The sequence below is a fragment of the Octopus sinensis genome, linkage group LG13 (genome assembly GCF_006345805.1).
Source record: "Octopus sinensis linkage group LG13, ASM634580v1, whole genome shotgun sequence".
Taxonomy (NCBI): domain Eukaryota; kingdom Metazoa; phylum Mollusca; class Cephalopoda; order Octopoda; family Octopodidae; genus Octopus; species Octopus sinensis.
Genome location: NC_043009.1, coordinates 25727740 through 25750726, shown reverse-complemented (window position 1 = coordinate 25750726; position 22987 = coordinate 25727740). Strand labels below are relative to the sequence as shown.

At 39.0% G+C, this 22987-nt stretch overlaps 1 protein-coding gene across 3 annotated transcripts in view; it reads right to left on the bottom strand.

Moving 5' to 3' along the window:
• LOC115218429 (NEDD4-binding protein 2) overlaps positions 1 to 22987 on the bottom strand; it is an 80649-nt gene that overhangs the window by 39202 nt on the left and 18460 nt on the right. The window contains exon 1 of one of the 3 annotated variants that reach the window (XM_029788239.2): positions 22099 to 22289. The exons of the other annotated variants lie outside the window; for them this stretch is intronic. Within the exon in view, the coding sequence (XP_029644099.1) occupies positions 22099 to 22132 (34 nt within the window). The 5' untranslated portion in view covers positions 22133 to 22289. Of the gene's footprint in view, positions 1 to 22098; positions 22290 to 22987 lie in introns of those variants that run through there. 3 annotated transcript variants of the gene reach the window in all.

Sequence of the window (22987 nt, the reverse complement as noted above, 5' to 3'; positions counted from 1 at the left end):
GATTTAAGTTACTGTAGATCACAAGCTACACCAGCACCCAATAGTTTATACTGACTTAGAGAAAACATTAGAGAAAAATCACTCAAGGACAACATCTGTAGGAGAAAACTATAGTCAAGTTAACTTAATGCAGTGAGCTTTAAAAAGAAAGCCACTGTGGAATAATTATGCAGAGAAGAAAAGGCAATATCAGTTAATGATAACTACTAATATTTTAATTATTTTCGCAATTATGGGAGACAACTCAGAACATATTTCAGTCTTAGTAGACCTCCTCAATGAAGTATAGACTTCACTCTACTAGTTGAAATAACAGTGAGAGAATCACTAAGATCGTGTATTCAATTCCTGAATTGGGTTATGTGTTGTGTCCTTGGGCAAGGCACTTCATTTCACATTACTCCTGTATGATCGGCTGAAAATAAGCAGCAGCCAGTTGTAGGTATATCACCCCCACCCCTTCTACCAGCTGTCACATTATCAGTCAATGTGGGAAGGGTCAAGAGGGGGTCTATATTTGTTCAAGACTACATGGGTTATTGAAAGAAACCCGAGCACGCTTCCTTGGGTACTTCACGTGCCCACCAGCACAAGTGCCAGTAAGGCGACACTGGTAATGATCATGCTCGAATGGTGCGTTTTTCATACTACCAGCATGGGAGCCAGTCAGCAGCCCTGGCAACGATCACGCTCGGATGGTGCTCTTAGCACTCCACTGGCACGGATGCTAGTCATGCGACGCTGTCATCAAATTTGATTCAATTTCACTTGCCTCAACAGGTCTTTGCAAGTAGAATTTATTGTCCAATGAAGGAAAGGTACACATAAGTGGGCTGGTTACACCACTGGCATAGGCCACGGGTTATGGTCTCACTTGGCTTGATCTTCTCAAGCACAGCATATTTCCAAAGGTCTTGGTCACTAGTCATTGCATCGGTGAGGCCTAATGCTCGAAGGTCATGCTTCACCACTTTATCCTAGGTCTTCCTGGGTCTATCTCTTCCAGAGGTTCCCTCAACCAATAGGGTGTGACACTTTTTTACACAGCTATCCTCATCCATTCTCAGCACATGACCATACCAGCGCATATTGGTTTAAATTTGTTCGACGCACGTTTCTGCTGCATAGAAAACTTTGCATCTGCATCCAGCTATTTGTGACTGGTTAACAGTCCATATGACTTTATTCAAGGTCTGCATGGCTACGTGGTAAGAGGTTTACTTCCCAACCACATGGTTCCAGGTTCAGTCCCACTGCATGACACCATGGGTGAGCAGGGGAGAAGGAAGAAGGGGGAGGAAGAAAAGTGTGAGGAAGAGGAGGAGGAAGAAGTGGAGGAAAAGAGAAGAGGGAAGGAGGGGAGGAAGCAGGACAAGAGGAGAAGGATGACGAAAACGAGGACAAAGAGAGGATGAAGTGGAGGAAAAGAGAAGAGGGAAGGAGGGGAGGAAGAAGGACAAGAGGAGAAGGATGACAAAAATGGGGACAAAGAGAGGAGGAAGTGGAGGAAAAAGTAGAGGAAGAAAAGGAGGTAGAAGAGGAGCAAGAGGAGGAGGAGGAAGAAGTGGAAGAGGTGCAAGAAGAGAAGGAGGAAGTAGCGGAAAAGAGGAGGGAGAAGAGGAGCAGGAGGAAGTGAAGGAAAAGGGAGAAGAAGAGGAGAAGATGAAGGGAAGGAGATGGAGGAGAGGAGAAAGAGAAGGAAGAGTTTATATTTTCTGCACTAGAATACTGCTAACTCATTCCAGACAATCTACTCATGCCCCACCAGATGCACACAAATGTATGCATTACACACATACATACATACATTATAGACTGAAAGAGTCAGTGTGGGAGTCTCAACACAGATCTTTCAACTTTACTAGAAATAACAGCCAAACTTTCCTCAGACTTCACAAACTCCATGTAAAATACAGAAAGACGATAGATGAAATAATATAGTGCCAGACATACGAAGTCTAAACGTAAGACTTGTTGATGGTCATGGTCGGAATACTCCTGATCATAGGTCTGTTCCATCAAGTTTGACCTGGGGTTAAACAACAACAATAGTAGATTGAAAGGCAAGCCTATATCCAACAACAACACACTCTAAACAGTAGTCAAGATAACTCCCTCCCTCCCTCCCTCTCACTCTACAGAGATTGTGACAACTCCTCCTTTGAAACTACTACCACCATCACCCATCATAACCTATGGCATACCCCCTCTGCCCCCCTCCCCATCTAATCATGTTGCATAACCCATCTAGGGATAGCATGTCACACACTCCCATCTCATCCAGCCTCCTCACCTCACTCTGCATAATTCCTCAAAAACCATGTCTCTCTCTCTCTCTCTCTCTCTCTCCATTTATTGCTTGTTCCTCCAATTAGCAGGAGAAAAAAAAAAAGCAAACAAACACACAACTTTGAATGTATGACGCAATTGCTGTGTTTCTAAACAAAGCAATCAAATAAACTAGTTTCAGTTTGTCTGAAACGAAAAAAAAAAAAAAAGAGGTGGGAGAAAGCCCACACCCTCCTTTACATTTGAGCGGTTAGTGTTAGGATGGAGAAGTTAACAGAAACAAAAGATCAAAAGAAAATTTTTAAAAATGTAAAAAAATGAACATTTGACCTAGTTTTCTAAAAACTTCAGCCACAGCCACAGGTGTATGGTTAAATGGCCTCATTGCAAATATGCGGATAAATATATATGTACAGGGCGGCCCAAAAGTAGGTTCACAGTTATTCAACTATCTCCTTCACATTCATATATTAACAGTTTAGATCTTATCATCCTTATCATCGTCGTCGTTTAACGTCCGTTTTCCATGCTGGCATGGGTTAGATGCTTTGACTGAGGGCTGGCAAGGTAGCAGGCTGCACCAGGCTCCAATTCGATCTGGCAAACTTTCTACAGCTGGATGCCCTTCCTAACGCCAACCATGCCAAGAGTGCAGTAGGTGCCTTTTATGTGCCACCAGCACGAGGGACAGTCAGGCAGTACTGGCATTGACCACAGCAAACTAGCAGACATGTTAGCATGCCAGGTGAAATGCGTAGCTGTATTTCATCTGCCGTTACGTTCTGAGTTCAAATTCCGCCGAGGTCAACTTATCCTTTCAGGGTCGATAAATTAAGTACCAGTTACGCACTGGGGTCAATATAATCGACTCAATCCATCTATCTGTCCTTGTTTGTCCTCTCTGTGTTTAGCCCCTTGTGGGTAGTAAAGAAATAGGCATTGACCATGCTTGAATGGTGATCTTAATTATAAAACAATACGAAACTGTTACTCCATACTAATTGAGTTAATTTTGTCAAGCTCCCTTTTTTTGTTTGTAAGATAGAAATTAAAATGTAATAAAATGTTTTAAAAGAAATTTAAAGTGCCTACATGATAACTGTAAACCTACTTTTGGGCCACCCTATGCTCCAGCATGACTGCAGCCGCATGGCTGAAATGAGTAAAAGATTATATATATGTTCATTATTAGATATGGTATACACCTGGTAGCTAACTGGTAAATCACATTCATTTTCACCATGTTTATTGGATGTTTAATTAATGAGACCGAAGATGGAAGATAGGAGAGTTTATCATAAATCACAACAATTGTTTTGACACATCTAGCATCAACCCATCATGGATGGGATACTTAACAACTGGTTTAGGAGTATCCATTGGTGATTACAAGATGCATCTTGTTAAAATAATGTCTGTTCTGCAAATTTTCTTCTCAGTATTTGTATGCAAAAAGAAACAAATATATATAGCAAAACAAGCATTAAATATAACCATTCACAGATATGGAGGTATAAATGCCCTCACTTAGGCTGTATGGAGCACATAGTACCTTGAGCCAGTACCAGAGATGCCAATACCTTGAGCCAGTCCTGCATGCTCAACAGGTTTCCACACAGTTTCCATGTACCAAATTCACTCACAAGGCAAAGGTCAGCCTATGGATACAGTAGAAAACAATCGCCCAAGGTGCCACACAATGAGATTGAACCCAAAGCTGCATAGTTGCAAAGCAAGCTTCTTAAACACCTACCCATCTTACCCATGCCTGCAACTGTATAAAATTGTTTTGTTCTGTAATTTTTGCTTTTTTTTGTTTTAATAATTCTATAATTTTCATCAAACATTTGATGATTTGCAAGAAAAATTTTTTTTAAATAAAATAAAATAAAATAAAATGAAATAATTAAACAAACTACAAAATATTTAGATTTGACAGAGAATCAAATTTACTTCAATTATACAAAATCACTTTGTCTAACAAGACTTGATAAAAACATGCAAACGTTTTAATTCTTTCCACTGAGAATGTTTACATATGTCACCTATATTTTAGCCTATAACAGGTTCATATACATATATACACACACACAGAAACAAAGATAGACACATACATATATATACATCCACACACATACATATCATCATTTAACACCTGCTTTCCATATCCAGACACACACGTATACCATACACACATACATACATGCAAACACATATCAACACATACACTCGCATATCTGGATGTATGAATTTATGTGTACGTGTGTGTTTGTACACGTGTATATATGTGTTCAGCTTGATTCTGTGTCTGTATTCAGCTTTGCCTTTATTCATAATCATTTCTATGTATCTATTCAGGATTTGTTGCTTGCCTTTTATCTGAAATTCATCTGACCTTGTTCAATATAACAGCCATTAAACCATCAACTCTTTCAGTTGTTTATAATTAAACACATTTGAGTGTCTCTTTTCAGACCAATCACAAGTAAAGGAAATAATGTCTGCAGACAGCAATCAACCAATCGACAGCAAGGTTGGTAAGATCAATATAGAGCTCAGATAACTAGTATATTACTGGTATGTATTTTAGAGGATTTTCATATTCAACACCTTAACATTCAGAGTACTCTGTCAAATATGATGCTTATTTATTCACATCATCATCATCGTTTAACGTCCGTTTTCCATGCAAGCATGGGTTGGACGGTTCGACCGGGGTCTGGGAAGCCAGGAGGCTGCACCAGGCTCCAGTCTGATCTGGCAGTGTTTCTACAGCTGGATGCCCTTCCTAACGCCAACCACTCCGTGTGTGTAGTGGGTGCTTTTTACATGCCACTGGCACAGGGGCCAGAGGAGGCTGGCAACGGCCACGATCAGTTGGTGCTTTTCATGTGCCACCGGCATGGAAGCCAGCCGGGGAAGCAGCGGAAGGAACATGAACTCCTCCTCACATTATTTTGAATTAAATCATGCATTATCTCATAACGATAAATTTTGATGATGTGACTGTTTATTCTTAGAATGACATTGTAAGGTAGGTGTGAAAGGTCAGATCTACCCGGTTTGAACATAAAAGAGGTAGGATATTTGGGCTAGATATGACCAGTTTCAATTCTTTTGGGTTAGAGAATAGTAAATCTGCTGTCAGAGCTAGTACTGTTGTAACACTCTTAAAAGTCTAACACACTCACTGTTATAAATTATACATAAACTCATGGAGTCAATGAGAAATGAGCGAGACTTTTGGCAATATGCTGTGCTTGAGAAGAAGACCCATGAAGCCAAGTGAAATCATAGCCATGGCAGATACTGGAGTCATGTAACTGGAACCCATGCTGAAGGCATGTAAAAAGCACCCATTACACTCTCGGAGTGGTTGCTGCTAGGAAGGGCACCCAGCCATAGAAACCATGCCACAACAGACTGGAGTCTGGTGAAAACCCTCGGTCTACCAGCTCTGGTCAAACTGACCAACCCATGGACAATGGACATTAAATGATGATGACATGTACACAAGCCTACATAAATAAATAAATATACACACACACACAAGTATGCACACATTAATATACAAATAAACAGGTGGAGAGCAAGCCCTAGCAAAGTGGAGAGAAAAAGGGTTTTCAAGGATACACTCGAAGCTTCACTGAAGAGTTTTGAGATTAAACCTCACACTTGGGAAATGCAAGTGCAAGACTGCCCTGCCTGGCAAATCTGCACCAATAGAGGTGCCACCTCCAACAAACAGAACAGGATTGCTGGGGCAAAAAGAAAACATGAATTGCACAAGACCAGAGCTAACTCCTTGCCTTCACTCCCAACAAAGCACAACTTGTGGCAGGGCCTTATAAGCATGCATCGGACTGAGCAACCACAGCCAGACACATCATGCCTCGGTCTTCTTCTCCCATGCAATCTCTTTGATCATCATTGACAACAACAGATGAACTAACATCATCATCATCATTTAATGTCCGCTTTCCATTTGGACGATTTGACTGAGGACTTGCAAACCAGATGGCTGCACCAGGCTCCAATCTGATCTGGCAGAGTTTCTACAGCTGGATGCCCTTCCTAACGCCAACCACTTCAAGAGTGTAGTGGGTGCTTTTATGTGCCACCAGCATGAGAGCCAGTCTGGCGGTACTGGCAACGGCCACGCTCAAATGGTGTTTTTTACATGCCACCTGTACAGGTGTCAGTCCAGCGGCACTGGCAACAACCTTACTTGAATGTTTTGTTCACATGCCACTGGCACAAGTGCCAGTAAGGCGACGCTGGTAATGATCATGCTCAAATGGTGCTTTTAATATGTGTATGTAAAATGTGTGTGTGGATGCGTATGTGTGTCTGTCTGTACCCTTGTCTAGACATCACATGATGGTTATGAATGAACATCATTTTCATACAAGTGATGTTATTAATTGCCAGCCTTCCATGAAGAACAAGTTTAGCTGTGTTGAGATGTTATCCTGCTTGGAAACAAGTGAGGGCAGACAACAGGAGAGCCATCCAGCAGTAGAAAATCTGCCCCAGCAAATTCCGTCTGACCCATGCAAGCATGGAAAAGTGAACATTAAATTTTGATGATTATGATTTTCCATGTGAGCATGGGTTGAAAAGGGACTGTGTGGCAGTATTTTACTGCACAATGCCTTTCTTCTGATCAACTCTTGCCTGTTTTTTTTTGTTTTTTTTTAACCATTTAGCATTTAAACTAGTATCAGGCACCATTTCTACTGGTTGCATGTTCAAATCAGCCAGATCTAGCCTCTCACACCTACCTACAATGTATTCTAAAAAAACAAACTATCACATCAGGGAAATCTTGAAGCTATGATATAATACATTATTAATTCAAAATTATGGAAATGACATTTAAGAGAGTAATCTGAAAGCTAAGGGGTTAAATAAGGGGTTGTTTTTCTTTATTCTGCCAGTCATCTAAAGTGTAGGGTGACCACTGGTTATAAGGTCAATAAGGAATGTAAATGTCATAACATTTTTCAACTCTGAAAATGACAAGTGTAGTTTCAGTATGTCAACACACACATACGCACACAAATCAAATATACACATGGCTGTGTGGTTAAAAAGTTTATTTTCCAACCCCATAGTTTCTGGTTCAATCTAAAAGCACAGCACCTTAAGTAAATATCTTCCGCTGTAGTGGCGGTCAAACAAAGTCATGTGGGTTGGGGTTTGATACACAGAAACTGAAAGAAGCCAATTGAGGGGTTTTTATCTTGCAAAGGTGTTTGGCAACCCTGTTGGTGCTGGTGCCATATAAAAAAAAGCGTCCAGAGCACTCTGTAAAGTGGTTGATGTTAGGAAGGGCATCCAGATGTAGAAACCATGCCAGAACAGACAATGGAACTTGGTGTGGCTCCCAGGCTTGCCAATTCTTGTGAAACTGTCCAAATCAAATCAGCATGGAAAATGAACATTACATGTTGCTAACAATAAGTGTGTGTGTGTGTGCCTATGTATTTCTTTACATCTTTGTATATGTTCAAAATTTTGCTTCTTGAAAATTCACTGAACTACAAGCAGTGGGACTGTTTTTGTGTCCTCTATCAACAAATTGTCTGTTAGCTTTGCACTTTTAAAGACGTGCAGAAATAAAAGATCCCTCATGAGAAAAACTCCAGCTGAAAAATAATGTCTTCATAATACGTCCACTTAACCCATGCTGAGATTCCCTTCGGTCACGACACAGACCATGGGATTGCACCTAGGAAGTTACCCTCCCAGGCACAAGTCCGGGCAAGGTTGTTTACGGAAGACCAGCAGTTACCCATGCATACCGGTCTCTGCTCTCCACGCCACCAGTGTTAGCCAGGGGAAAGGCAAAGGGGCCGTTACAGCTTGGCACCAGTGACGTCACAACTGATTTCTACAGCTGAGTAAACTGGAGCAATGTGAAATAAAGTGTCTTGCTCAAGAACACAACATGCAGCCCAGTCTGGGATTCAAGCTCACAACCTCATGATCGTAAGCTCGATGTTCTAACCACTGAGCCATGCTAGCATGGAAAAAAAGATATAAAAGACAAGGAAACAAACAAACATAAAACATCCATACAACAAATATCCATACAACAGGTTTCCATAGAGTCTCCACAAACTAATTCCACTCACAAAACACTAACTGGCTTGGGTTTATATTCAGAAAGAAAATAATTACTCAAGGTGCTGTGCAGTAGGACAGAACCTGAAACCATACTGTTGTGAAGAAAACTTCTTACCTCCTGCATATATAGGTTTATAGTTTGCACCATATTCTTTTAATCTTTTACTTGTTTCAGTCATTTAACTGCGGCCATGCTGGAGTCTTTAGTCGAACAAATCAACCCCAGGACTTATACTTTATAAACCTAGTACTTATTCTATCAATCTCTTTTTGCTGAACTGCTAAGTTATGGGGATGTAAACACACCAACATCAGTTGTCAACAGATGTGGGGGGAAGACACAAATAACAAATAAATACATACATACACGACGGGCTTCTTTCAGTTTCCGTCTACCAAATCTACTCACAAGGCTTTGGTCTGCCCAAGGCTACAGTAAAAGACATTTGCCCAAGGTGCCATGCAGTGGGACTGAACCCAGAACCATGTGGTTGAGAAGCAAGCTTCTTATCACACAGCAACTAGCATTAAAAAAATGTAAACAACAACACAAAGCAAATATGACACCAAAACACTTCAAACAAAACCTGCTGTGTTACAGATTTTTTCCTTATCACTGGTATCATCCAGAAATATGACAGAGTAGGAAACTTTACTCAACAAGGACATTAAAGTTCACAAAGGATGATTATGAAATAAAAATAAAATAAAATTAGGCCACACAGGAACTCAAAGGCGAAGCCTTGTTGTTGTTGTATATTGATTGAGGAGACAAAACAAAATGTCATCCTAACATTGATCGTTGTACACTGTAAGCCCAAGGTCAAATGTAATTGAGCAGAGCTATGCTACATTCAGAGGTGTTTCAACACACACACACACACACACATATAAAGCGATGCTCCAGCATGGCCACAGGAAAATGACAAACAAGTAAAAGAATATATGAAACATATATACAGATATGCATGTGTATGTGTGTATACATATATATATATATATATGAAACATATGTGCATGTGTATATGAGTATGTATGTATGTATATATATATATGAAACATATATGCATGTGTATATGAGTATGTGTATATATATCATCATCATCGTTTAACGTCTGTTTTCCATGCTAGCATTGGTTGGACGGTTTGACCAGGGCCTGGGAAGCCAGGAGGCTGCACCAGGCTCCAATATATATGAAACATATATGCATGTCTATGAGTATGTATATATATATATGTATATATATATATGTATATATATATTTGTTCGTTTGTTTTCCACCTGCCTTCGTCTTTTGTTTATTTTCATAAAGCTTCCCGTTATATATATATATATATGTATATATATATATATATATATATATATATATATATATATATATATATATAGGTGCAAGGATGGATGTGTGGTAAGTAGCTTGCTTACCAACCACATGGTTCCGGGTACAGTCCCACTGCATGCTACCTTGGGCAAGTGTCTTCTACTATAGCCTTGGGTCGACGAAAGCCTTGTGAGTAGATTTGGTAGACGGAAACTGAAAGAAGCCCTTGTGTGTGTGCGTGTGCCCCCACCATTGCTTGCCAACTGACGTTGGTGAGTTTGCATCCCCAAAACTTAGCAGTTCGGCAAAAGAGACCGATATAATAAGTACTAGGCTTACAAAGAATAAGTCCTAGAGTCGATTTGTTCAACTAAAAGCGATGCTCCAGCATAGCCACAGTCAAACAACTGAAACAAATAAAAGAATAGAAGAAAAAAAGAATATATATATATATATGGATCTTTTCGGTTTGAACAGCAGTTTTTAACATAATTTCTAGGTAACTAAAAAATTTTAAACTTCGTACACTGGTAGAATGTGTTTATAAAACATCTTTTTCTCTTGGTTTTATTGAGAAAATTCTATAGTTTGTAAGATATTTGTTGTTTTTTTCTTCAGTTTCTGCAATTTCAACCAATCACTGACGTCCACTGAGGTAAACAACGTTCTCTGCCGTATGAATATGTCCCTCGTTTAAGAAACAGATTGGGTTTATTTACATTTGTGAAGAAAAAAAAAGGAACCTTCCCCCCACCCCTAACCCTAAAATACATTGAAATGCAATAGATCGATACTAGGGTTGTAATTATGGGTGACAATTTCATATGACACTGCTAGAAAAACTGCCGTTCAAACCGAAAAGATCCATATATACATATATATATATATATATATATATATATATAATGCAAATAAGTAACGAGGACATCCTTGTTACTTATTTCCTTTTTCTTCACCTAACTTTGAGCTGTGCAGATAGTACCAGACTGACTTGGTGCCTTAGCTTAAGTACCTAATTCAACTGAATTACTTCTTTCTATATATATATATATAAAAATATATGCATGAAACATATATATATATATATATATTATATATATATATATATATATATATATATATATATATATTGGGTCATCCCGTAAATATTACGTTTTTTTTCAATTGCATGAACTAAAAGTTGGAGGGGACTGGATAAATTACCTGAATCATTTTACTATAAAAGCAGGTAGTAATTTTACCTTGTGCTTATTCTTAGTGAAAGTTTTGAAGAGTGCAATTCAGTTTTAACAGTTATTTTTTCAAAGCTATAATGGAAATAACAAAGGAGCATATTCGGCAAATTTTGCTTTATGAGTTCAATAAAGGCAACAAAGCAATGGAAAGTGCGAGGAATATTAATGCAATATATGGGGATTGGACAATAAGCATAAGCCAGTGTCAATGGTGGTTCCAGAAATTCTGAGCCAGAAACCATAGCCTAGAAGATGAGCCTCATCATGGAAGATCTGTAGAGCTTGACGAGGACGTCCTACAAACCCTGGTGGAACAAAATCCCTTCATAACTGTTGAGGAACTAGGAAAGAGCTTGGATTTGGTCATTCAACCATTCATCAACGCCAGCACTAGAAGGAAAACAACCATCTTGGGTTTCAAGACAAAAGACGTTCTTCCATCAGGATAATGCTCAGCCACATACAGCAAGGATGACATTCCAAAGGCTGGAGCAGTTTGCATGGGAAACGATGCCCCACCCACCATATTCGCCAGACATTGCCCCATCTGATTATCAGTTATTCTGCAGTCTTCAAAATCATTTGAATGAAGAAAATATGAATTCTGTAGACAACGTCAGAAGAGTGCTGGAGGAGTATTTTTTGTCACAGACAAATGAATTTTGGAAGAGGGGCCTTGCAAGTCTACCAGATAGATGGAAGAGCATTGTAGAAAATGGAGAGTATATTTTAGATTACAAAAGAACTTTGTTTATCTTAATTTTGAAAAATAAAAGAAGTACAAAAAAACTGCATTATTTATAGGATGACCCAATATATGCATGTATACCATCATCATCCATTGTCTACGGGTTGGCTGGTTTGACCTGTGATGGCAAGCTGGAAGGCTGCACCAGACTCCAATCTGATTTGGCATGGTTTTTACAACTGGATGCCCTTCCTAATGCCAACCATTCTGAGTGTAATGGGTGCTTTTACGTGCCACTGGCACAGATGCCATTTTCATGACGAGTATTTGCCATGACTACAATTTTACTTGGCTCGATGGGTCTTCTTCTCAAGCACAGCTTAATGCCAAAGGTCTTGGTCATTTCCTCATTGAGGCCCAACACTTGAACGATGCTTTTTATGAGCCACCAACATAGACCACCTTGCCTCTGCGAGGTTCAACACTCGGAAGGTAACTTTTACATGCCACTGGCACAGGTGCCAGTTACATGACGCCAGCATTGGCCACAACTACGAGATATATGAAACATGTATACATGCTTTATATCTTTTACTCATGTTAGTCATTAGACTGCGGCCATGCTGGGGCACCACTTTGAAGAAGTTTTAGTCGAGTGAAATGATAGCAGTACTTATTCCTTTTTTTTTTTGCAAGTTTGGCACTTATTCTAGTGGTCTCTTTTGCCAAACTACTAGTTACAAGGACATAAACACCCAACACCGGTTCTCAAGAGGTATTGAGGGACAAACACAGACACAAGATACACAATATATATATATATATATATTATATATATATATATATATATATATATATATATATTATATATATATATTAATAATAGTAGGGAATATAAAATTTCAGACTTACAAGGAAAAATTCAATTTAGCAATAGTAAATCAAATTTCACAATAAATAACATATGTATATAATTAAGAGAAATAATCTCTATTAAGTAATTCAATTAATAGTGAAAGATATTATCTATGATATCCTTAAAGGATTTTAGTCAAACAAATCAACCCCAGGACTTTTTCTTTAATGCCTGGTACTTATTCTGAGTTTTTTTCTTTTTTGGGGCCAAATCCCTATTTTATGGGGACATAAGGACACCAACACCATTGTCAAGCAGTGGAAGAGGACAAACACAGATGGAAAGACACACACACCCTATATATATATATATGGATAAATACAATGGGCTTCTTTCAGTTTCCATCAATCAAATCTACTCACAAGTCTTTGGTCGGCCCGAGACTATAGTAGAAGACACTTGCCCAAGGTGCCACTCAGTGGACTGAACCCAGAACAATGTGGTCAGGAAGCAAACTTCTTACCACAAAGCCACGCCACCACCTGTAGTAAGCAATGCCAAGACAAGGAGACACACTCATGTGACAAAGTGCAGTGAGTCAGAACAGACATCCAAGGCAGGTCTCACAAGCGACAATCCCAGTAAACAAAACTCAACAAAATAAACACCAAACTTAAAATAATCACCGACGTCAATGCTGTTGATTAGAGAAATCCTTCAGGTGGTGCTCCAGTATGGTCACAATCCGACTAGTGAAATTAGTAAATTAATAACTGAATAAAAGACCCATTGAAGGCAACCTGGTTTCATAATAAATACAAGTATTCGTTTGTGACATAATTAATATTTAAGATGAAATAGAAAAAAAAACCCATCTATTTGTCTAATATAGTTAAATAAATAGAACATAATGAATTACGCAGTCATATAATGGTGCTCAAAAATAAACCCACACACACACATGTATTTAAAATAAAGGTGAGTGGACAAGTGTATAAATATATATATAATTGACCTAAAAATTGATCTTGATAACAGTACAATGAATATAAACGTAAACAATAATTATTTATCACACACACAATCATATATATATACGAGTGACATCAGTGACAGGTAATTAATGTGTGTGTACGTGTGCGCATATCTCTCGCAAGTTGGAGTTTTACTTTATCACTGGTTTTCTATTTCCTGCGTGAAAGCAATACACAGTAATCCCGCGCCTTATCGCAGTTCAACAATTGTGCACTCAGTACATCACGGTTTTTTGGGGTTTTTTTTTTTGCTAATATATGTAAATTTATATCAGGGACTCCACAGTATATCGTGGGTTTCTACGGCCAATAGGTATTTATATTTTTTTAGATTTTAATTATTTCTGTGAGAGGTTTTGAAACGTAATGCCCGCAATAGTCGAGGAATTACTGCACGTACAACTGCATAGCTGTGTGGTAAGAAGCTGGCTTCCTAGCCATAAGGTTATGGGTTCAGTCCCACTGCATGGCAACCTACAGTAAGTGGCTTCAATGTTTTGCTGTATACATTGTGTGTGTGTGTATACGCATGTGCACACATACACACACACACACACATGTATGTCTGATCAAGAGAAACGATATTCAATATATACAGCTTCAACACAATATACATAAACGTACGAGCTAGACTTGAACTCCACAAGCATTACAGGTTATTCATCACAGAGAGCAATAGCTAAGAATAAGAAGTAAAACAGAGCAGAAGGGACTTTTTCCAGAGTAGAAGGGACTATGTGGGACTCCTCCCACATAGGAGAACTTCTCTAGTGTTGGTGGTACACCAAAAAACACCCAGTCTACACTAGGGAGACATATATAACACCAAAATTGGGTGGTTTTCTCTGATCCTAGGAGTGTAAGATAACATAGACTGTTATAATCTATCCAACCCACACCAGAAAAGAAATAATTAGAGCCACTTTAGTGTGCAAGTCTACCTGGCCATTTACACTATAGCTTGCAGTCTAACCCTAATCCTAACCCAGATCAGATAATTTCACAGCATAGGCTATGGATTCTATGGCAGACCACACACTAAGCTAGCACCAAAATAATTGTTTTAATCTTTTATCTTTTATCAGTCATTGGACTTGGGGAATTTTAGTCAAATGAATTGACTACAGTACTATTTTGTTAAAAATCTGGCGCTTATTCTATCGGTATCTTCTGCCAAAGTGCTAACTTACAGGGACATAAACAAACCAACACCAGTTGACAAGCCGTCATGGAGGTCAAACGCACACACACAAATATGTGTGTATATATGACAAGCTTCTTTCAATTTCCATCTACCAAATTCACTCACAAGGTTTTGGTCAACCCTAGGCTATGGTAGAAGTCACTTTGTCCAAGGTGCCACACGGTGGAACTGAACCCAGGACCACGTGGTTGAGAAGCAAACTTCTTACCACACAACCACATCTACTTTTCCATGCTTGCATAGGTCAGATGAGAGAACATTAGATCAGTTTTCTGCAGCTGGACACTCTTCCAAATGTCAACCCCCACTGGTTTCCAAGTGAAGTAATAATAAACAGCCGGACATGACTACACAGGGAACTGGGAAGAAACGCCACCTAACTGAGCCTTTTTTTTTAACAAAGATCATGGAACGTATCAAGAGCATATCAAGAAGTGTGGACATGCTTTTGTGGTGGACAGCAAGCAAATGACCCTGTTCAAATACTGTTAGCAAAACTGCTGTTAAAAACAAGAGAACAAATGGAAAGATGAGAAGAAATACAAATTCTCACACACACACACACACACACACACACACACACGCACTTTATAATCCTGATTGAGTAACGAATAATGGGGCTAACTGTCTGACTGAAATTGGATAACTCTCATAAGTGACTTTTTTTTTTAAAAAAACTTGAAACAGAGAGAAATAAATGAAGTCCTTTATTTGTAGGAGTTTGTCATAACTAACAAAGGAAAATGTTTTTATTATATAAATGTAGAACATCATCATCATCCAGTTCTATATTTAAAAGATGAGGAATTATGTATATTATTTACATTTGATAGATATTTGTCATCTTGTTTGTTGTTAACACAACATTTCAGCTGATATACACCATATTAACACAGAACCAACGACTTGTAATAAAAATAGTAGGGAAAGACTTCCGCCCCCATTTTCTCTTATTTTTGTAATTTTTTCAGATACGGAGGTTCCAGAAAATTGCCAAAAATCGGCATTGTGAAAATTCAATTTTGACATTTTTTTTTCCCAACACTAACCCTAAAATCGTAATTGTAAGTACAGAAATGTTTTGAAATTTTCGGCCGAATTATGATGTCCATATTTTTCTGCATATTTAGAAGAAAAAAAATTCTTAAAATATGTTTTACAAAGATTTTTGGAAATTTTTTTCAGAATCATAATCTCCGTATTTTTCCGCATATTTTGGAAACAAAAATCGTGAAAAAAGTTTAAAAATGAAGTAAATGGGGTGGTAATTTAGAAATGTCGATTTTTGCCAATTGTTTTGCAGATTCGTAGCCGAAAAGTGGGGTTTGTATCGAAAAAAAAAATTTTTTAAGGGTAGTTTTTATTTTTGTGGGGGGGGCCAAGTATTGCCAATAGTGGCTCATAGTTTCGCTCAGGTAGCAATCTACCGACCTAAAAAGAAAAAAAAAATCACTTTGGATAATGTAATCCATGAAACACTGTTCATGAACAGGTTAACTATTAATAGTGAGCAGCCAGAATATATTTACCCAAAAAGAGCCACCATGCTTAGTATTAAATGAAGAGCTAATTTATGTGTATATGTGCGCCCATATCCAGGACCGTCGAAGCAGCATTAGTCCCCCGGGCAAATAAATGCAGAGGGTCCAATAGTATTTATTTATTGACAGCAGGACACGGCATACAGAGATCAGAAATAGCAACACACACACACACACACCCGTAAGGCCCAGTCTGCCCACGTCTTTACGACAGCACTGCCCCCACCACCACCACTGCTTGGCTACTTGTGTTCGTTTGTTTACGTCTCCGTAAAGTAGCGGTTCGGCTAAAGTATCCGATATATAATAAGTACCAGGCTTGATACGGCAGTTGATTTATTCGACTAAACACTGTCAGGCGATGATGCTCTAAGGGTAGTTAAAAACTATGTCAGATGTTTTATACGAAATACATTAGAACAAATGTACCGTGGCTGTGTGGTAAGAAAGTTGTTTCCTAACCACATGGTTCCTCACAGCGTGGCACCTTCGGCAAGTATCTTCTACTATAGCCTCGGATCGTCTCAAACCTTTGGTCGATATATATATAGTGTGTGTGTGTGTGTGTGTGTTTACGCTCTCTCAACTTAGCGGTTCGGTAAAAGACGTAGATAGACTAAAAAATTTTTTCATGGTGCAGCCCGAGCATAGCTGCAGTTTGAAACATGACTGAAACAAGTAAAAGATACAATAAATAGAGGCATGCATGCGACACAGATCGCAGCAGGGAACACAGTTGCTGCCCGTCTAAAAGGCTTTTGTGGGGAGGTAGCGAGCCTGAGGTGATTGGTTTAGAATAGCTAAGCATTTTGTCAATGAACCAACTCACTTTTGTGCAGGTCAATGGTGAGCTGGCCAAAGGCCACATTCCATTCACACGGAGTCTGCTTTATAAGAATTATATTATCTTAAATTGAACCTAGAAGTACTTCCCTGATTACTTTGTTCCATCGACCCTCCCACCCCGCCCTGTGGAATGAGGACAATTAAAGTCGACCCCGCCTGGCAAGATACGAACTCAGAATGCAAAGGTCATTTGCTAAATACCGTCTGGGTTTTCTGTCCCGCGCTTTAAACAATCCACCCAATACAAGAATTATAATTAGTTAATCAAAGCTATAAATAAACTACAAAGAAGCAAGCATGACTGTGATTGAAAGAGTTCGCTTCGCAGCCACATTGTTTCCATTCAAGTCCCACTTTGGGCAAATATCTTCTACTGTAGCTCTGGGTCGACTAATACCCTGAAAGTGAATTTGTAGACGGATACTGTTTAGAAAAAGGCCATAAATATACATATATATATATATATATATTATCTAGTTTCAGCTCACAAGCTGTGGCCATGCTGGGGCACCGCCATTTGATGTTGCTGCATGATTTTACTTCACAAATGCTTTTTAGCAATTGCCATTTGGTGCATGAGAGAGTTCGATGCAGCTGCCCTCATCTGCACCTCCTGTCGTGAAGTTGGTTCATCTGGGATACCTGACAAGAAGAGATCCAGTTTCATTTTAAAGACATCTGCATCCACCCCATGCAGGTCTCTTAGGTTCTTCGGGAGGATATTGAAGTGCTGTGGGCCTCGGAAGCCCAGGCTATCACAGTATCTTGTCCTACATCTTGATGGCAAATTTGGAGTCCTTGGCACTATGCAGTGGCGCCCAGTTCTGGCATTTGTGTAACTCTCGATGCCAAAGTTTGGAACAAGTCCTTCTAGGATCTTCCAGATGTATATTATGGCATATCTTTCTTGCCTACGCTCTAAGGAATAGAGTCTCAATCTCTTGAGTCTTTATATATATATATATTGTTGTAGTTGGGGATGGTCATGTTGCCAGTTTAGCCAATAAAAACACACGCACTTTTTATTTTATATTAATCGTATTTCGATCAGAGTTCTTTCCTCACACTTCCGTGACCTCATCAGTGGTCCTTTGCTTTCTTCTTTCTTATCTGGCCGAAATACGATTAATATAAAATAAAGCTGGAGCAAATGAACACCAAGTATATAGTACGTGTGTTTTTATTGGCTAAACTGGCAACATTACCATTCCCAAATACAACAATATCTGTTTCAACACACGATTTCAAATCAAGAATCTTGCAAAACAAACATATGTGTGTATGTGTATTCAAAATGTAACTACACGTGGATCGTTGGCGATTTTTCCCCTCCGTCTTCCTTTTCTATTGGATTTTCCTCTGTCTCCTGTTTCTGAAGAAGAGCTTTACTCGAAACGTAAAATTAACTTTCTTTCCTTCCCTGAACGTTTGTTAAAACCTTGCATGCATGTACCATGTCCCCGCGTTGTTGTTTTTCTTCATTTGGGGGTGGGGAATTTCTTTCTCTCTCGCTCTCTCTCCATATATATATATATATATATATATATATATATATAGGGAGAAAGAGAGAGAACCAAAAAAAAATGAAGAAAAGCACAAAAAGAAAAAACAACAACGCGAGGACGTGGTACATACAAAGTTTTAACAGACGCTCAGGGAAGGAAACAAAGGTAGCTTTACGTTTCGAGCAAAGCTCTTCTTCAGAAACAGGAGACAGAGGAAAGTCCAAAAGAAAAGGAAAACGGAGAAAAAAAACCGCCAACAATTCACACGTAGTTCCTGGCAAAATATGACCATTTCCCAGCATAACAATGATCGTATTTTGCCAATTAAACATACACTCTATACATTTGGTCTCCATTTCAGCTGCTTTATTATTATGGTTATTTTAGCGACCTCTTCGGTGATTCTATATCCCACGTATCTCCTCTCGTCCTGATTATTCCATTTAACCGTCTGTTTCAACACTCGATTACATATCAAGAATCTTACCCAAAAAATGCATAAGCGTGTACATAAATACCACCGCACGAAGCTCTCGGACCATGAGTCACTCTGTTACTTCCGCTGAATATAAATAAAAGTATATATAACAGGGGGGGGGCGAAGGTCAACTAGATGTACACAGCGAATAGACTGAGGCTCAGTGAAGTTTTATTACAAATAATTAAGAGTCGAAAAGACTTTTTCAAGCATGGTTTTTGTGGCTTTGTGTTTAACACACCCACCACATGACAGCCGGTGCTGTTTTGTTTATGTCCTCGTAACTAGTGGTCCGGCAAAGGGATTGATAAAATAAGTACCATACAGAGGTAGATTTATTCGACTAAAACCCTTTCAAGCGGTGTTCCAGCTTAGCCACAGTCCAATGACCGTAACAAGAAGAAAAAAGCGCTAAGCTATAAAGGTCAACCTCCAGTTGCGTCCTTATGGAGTGGGGAATGGGCGATAAAAATCTGTACCAATCATATATACTTGCTTAATCGATTAATATTCAGTTAGTGTTTAAGGCGGCGAGCTGGCAGAACTATTAGCACGGCGGGCAAAATGCATAGCGGCATTTCGTACGTCGTTACGTTCTGAGTTCAAATTCCGCCGAGGTCGACTTTGCCTTTCATCTTATCGGGGTCGATAAATAAAGTACCAGTTACGCACTGGAGACGATGTAATCGACTTAATCCGTTTGTCTGTCCCCTCTGTGTTTAGCCCCTTGTGGGCAGTAAAGAAATAGATACTTGATTGTACCCCTCCATCGAAATTGCTGGCCTTGTACCAAAATTTGAAACCAGTATTCAGTTATTGTGTTGTTTAAGTTGTTACTGGACATTTTCTGGTGGTTTGTTTGTTTTGGGATACGAACATACATACATATACAGGACTGTGGTAAAAAGTTTGCGTCCCAGCCACATGGTTCAGTGCCCAGTCCCACTCGACTAACGTGCCGCGCAATGGAGCTGAAACTTAAACCACGTGGTGCAAAACAAGCTTTTATACAGACGGCAATACCTAGGCCCTGAATATGTATTTCCATCAGCATAGCACTTTATATATATATATATATATATATATATATATATACACTATTCTTAATGCTTTTGTTAAACTTAAACAGTCTGGGTTTGTCGTTCACAGAAATTCAAATATCAATTCATATCTCATAAATAACACATGGCATCGCATTACTAATAACACTAAAGGTACATCTACACTTTACGGCCCCACGACTTTGTTTCTTACTGATATTTTTGACAACTTAATTCTTCCTTCTTCGCGAATTTCTTAAAGTACATGTTTTCAAAAGTATAGATTTGGTTATTTCGATGAAAATGTTTGCCTTCTATTTTAGTAATAATACTTTCGTAAACTTCTACAAGTTTTTTTTTTGTTGTTATAAATTTACGCTGATAATGAATAATAACAATCAGGATATCATTAGATTGACTTGTATGTTGCACAATGGTCGTAAGCAAAATTATTGTACAGTTCAAACGGTATTGGTTTCCTTTCTTTCTAAGTAAAATTTTTTTTAAATTAAGTAGTTAAAAATTTCATCAACATTACTGTAATTTAAATCACTGAAAACATATCGCTGCAAAATCTCTTTAAAAAATATAAATTATTCAGAAAGTTATGAGGAACCAAAAATCATAAGAGAGTGGGACAATAAACTGTAGCTATGCCTAATATAACTATTACCACCCTGGTTGTTTGAACTGCTAGAAATAGCAGCCAAATCTATTTTAAATCAAACTAACACCTTAAACAACCACACGTTGAATAATGCCAATATATATTTAAAAATAACTATTAATAATAATAATCCTTTCTACTATAACAATAATAACGAGGTGGTCTCAGCTGGTACACTTAATTATAGTACAGCGCATCAAAGGTGACCTAATATGCATACCATAAACAAACGTAAACAAAGAGAAACAAACATGATACTCTCTACGTGGTCATGAAAACTTCAAGAAGCAGCAACCAAATCTACCGCAAATCACTGTTCGCTCGGGTTGATGTATCGAGGGATTCAATACAACTAAAATTAACACGTGGTCGGTCGACCTGGTAGAAATAGCAGTTAAAGCACTCTTTAAAGTCATACACTGACGTGTAACGAAGTGTCCATTCTTGGTTAACAAGAGTGGACACATGGGGAAATATATAATTGTACACTATATCGAGAGACAGAGAGAGAGAGAGAGAAAGCAGTACGGGTTGGTCACAGTTGGGACGCTTCTGATAATAAGGGTTCGCTTGATCAAAGCTAGCTTGAAATAAAAACAACCACAAATACGAGGGAAAAACAATAGATAAAACGTGTTGTGGCGGGCAGAGGCTGGACGGAAAGGAAACGGTCACAGCTAGAACTTTTTTGAATTCAGGGGTCCACTGGATCGAAATGGGATGGCCACAGCTAAGAACCATTATGATTCTAGAGGTCTAATAGATCAAAGCTGTCCTGGGGTTAAAACAATAAGTGCTATTAAAAACCATAATGATAACTGGGGTGGGGTGAACGTTTGGGAAAAGCTGGACTCGATGTAGTAGGGGCTGGTCACAGCTAGAGCGCTTTTGATTGTAGGGGCGCGCTGGATCAAAGATGGCCTACGGTTAAAAACACAAATGCGACCAGAAACAATAATGATAAACACAAAAATCGAAAGTTTAGAGCAGGGCTAGATTCAAAGTAAACAGGACGGGATGGTCACAGCTAGAACGACTTTGATAATAGGGGTCCGATTCCGATGGGTCAAAGCTACCCGGGGTTAAAACAACCACAAATACTACTATAATCAATAATAATTAGAAGAAAAAAAAAACAAACGTTTGCTGGGTTGGGCTGATCTCGTATGTATGTCATATCGTATCAACATAATTTAGGGTACAGCGATAACTTCATGAAATTAAGTAAAGAATAAGAAAATAAGAAGATTAATGAACTGACATGGTCTACAATTCTTCTTTCTTGATGGATGCATACTGGATGGTTGTTGGTGCTGTTGTGGATGTTGTCCTTCTTGGTCCGGGGTCCGAAGTAGAAGCAATCAGCCTTGTTGTGTTGATGTTGTTGACATGTATCTCACTCACTCACCCGCTCTCTCTCTCTTCTGACTGAACGAGTAACGTGTTCTCGTAAAGTTATTTATGTGTAAAGTATGTAGTGTGTATATTTTGTGTGTGCATTGTTTGTGTGAGTAAGCATTTGATTCGTGTAGCGAGTGGGGGGAAATTTCGAGTGGCCAGCGTGTGAGTTTCACAGGCTGCTCTGTTTAGATGAGTGCGTGTGTGTATTTTCATGTTTCAGCCCTGAGGTTGTGGCCATGCTAGGGCGTGTGTGTGTATATATATATAGAGAGAGAGATTGCTTACCAACCACATGGTTCCAGGTTCAGTCCCACAGCGTGGCACCTTTCGGGGTTGATAAATTAAGTACCAGTTGCGTACTGGGTCGATCTAATCGACTGGCCACATTCCCAAAAATTTTGGGCCTTATGCCTAGAGTAGAAAAGAATATATTCAGGGTAAATTGCGGTGAGCTGGCAGAAACAATTAGCACACCAAGCTAAATGCTTAGTGGTATTTCGTCTGCCGCTACGTTCTGAGTTCAAATTCCGCCGAGGTCGATTTTGCCTTTCATCCTTTCGGGGTCGATAAATTAAGTACCAGTTACGCACTGGGGTCGATACAATCGACTTAACCCGTTTGTCTGTCCTTGTTTGTCCTCTCTGTGTTTAACCCCTTGTGGATAGTAAAGAAATAGATATTTCGTCTGTCTTTACATTCTGAGTTCAGATTACGCTGGGGTCAACTTTGCCTTTCATCCTTTCGGGGTC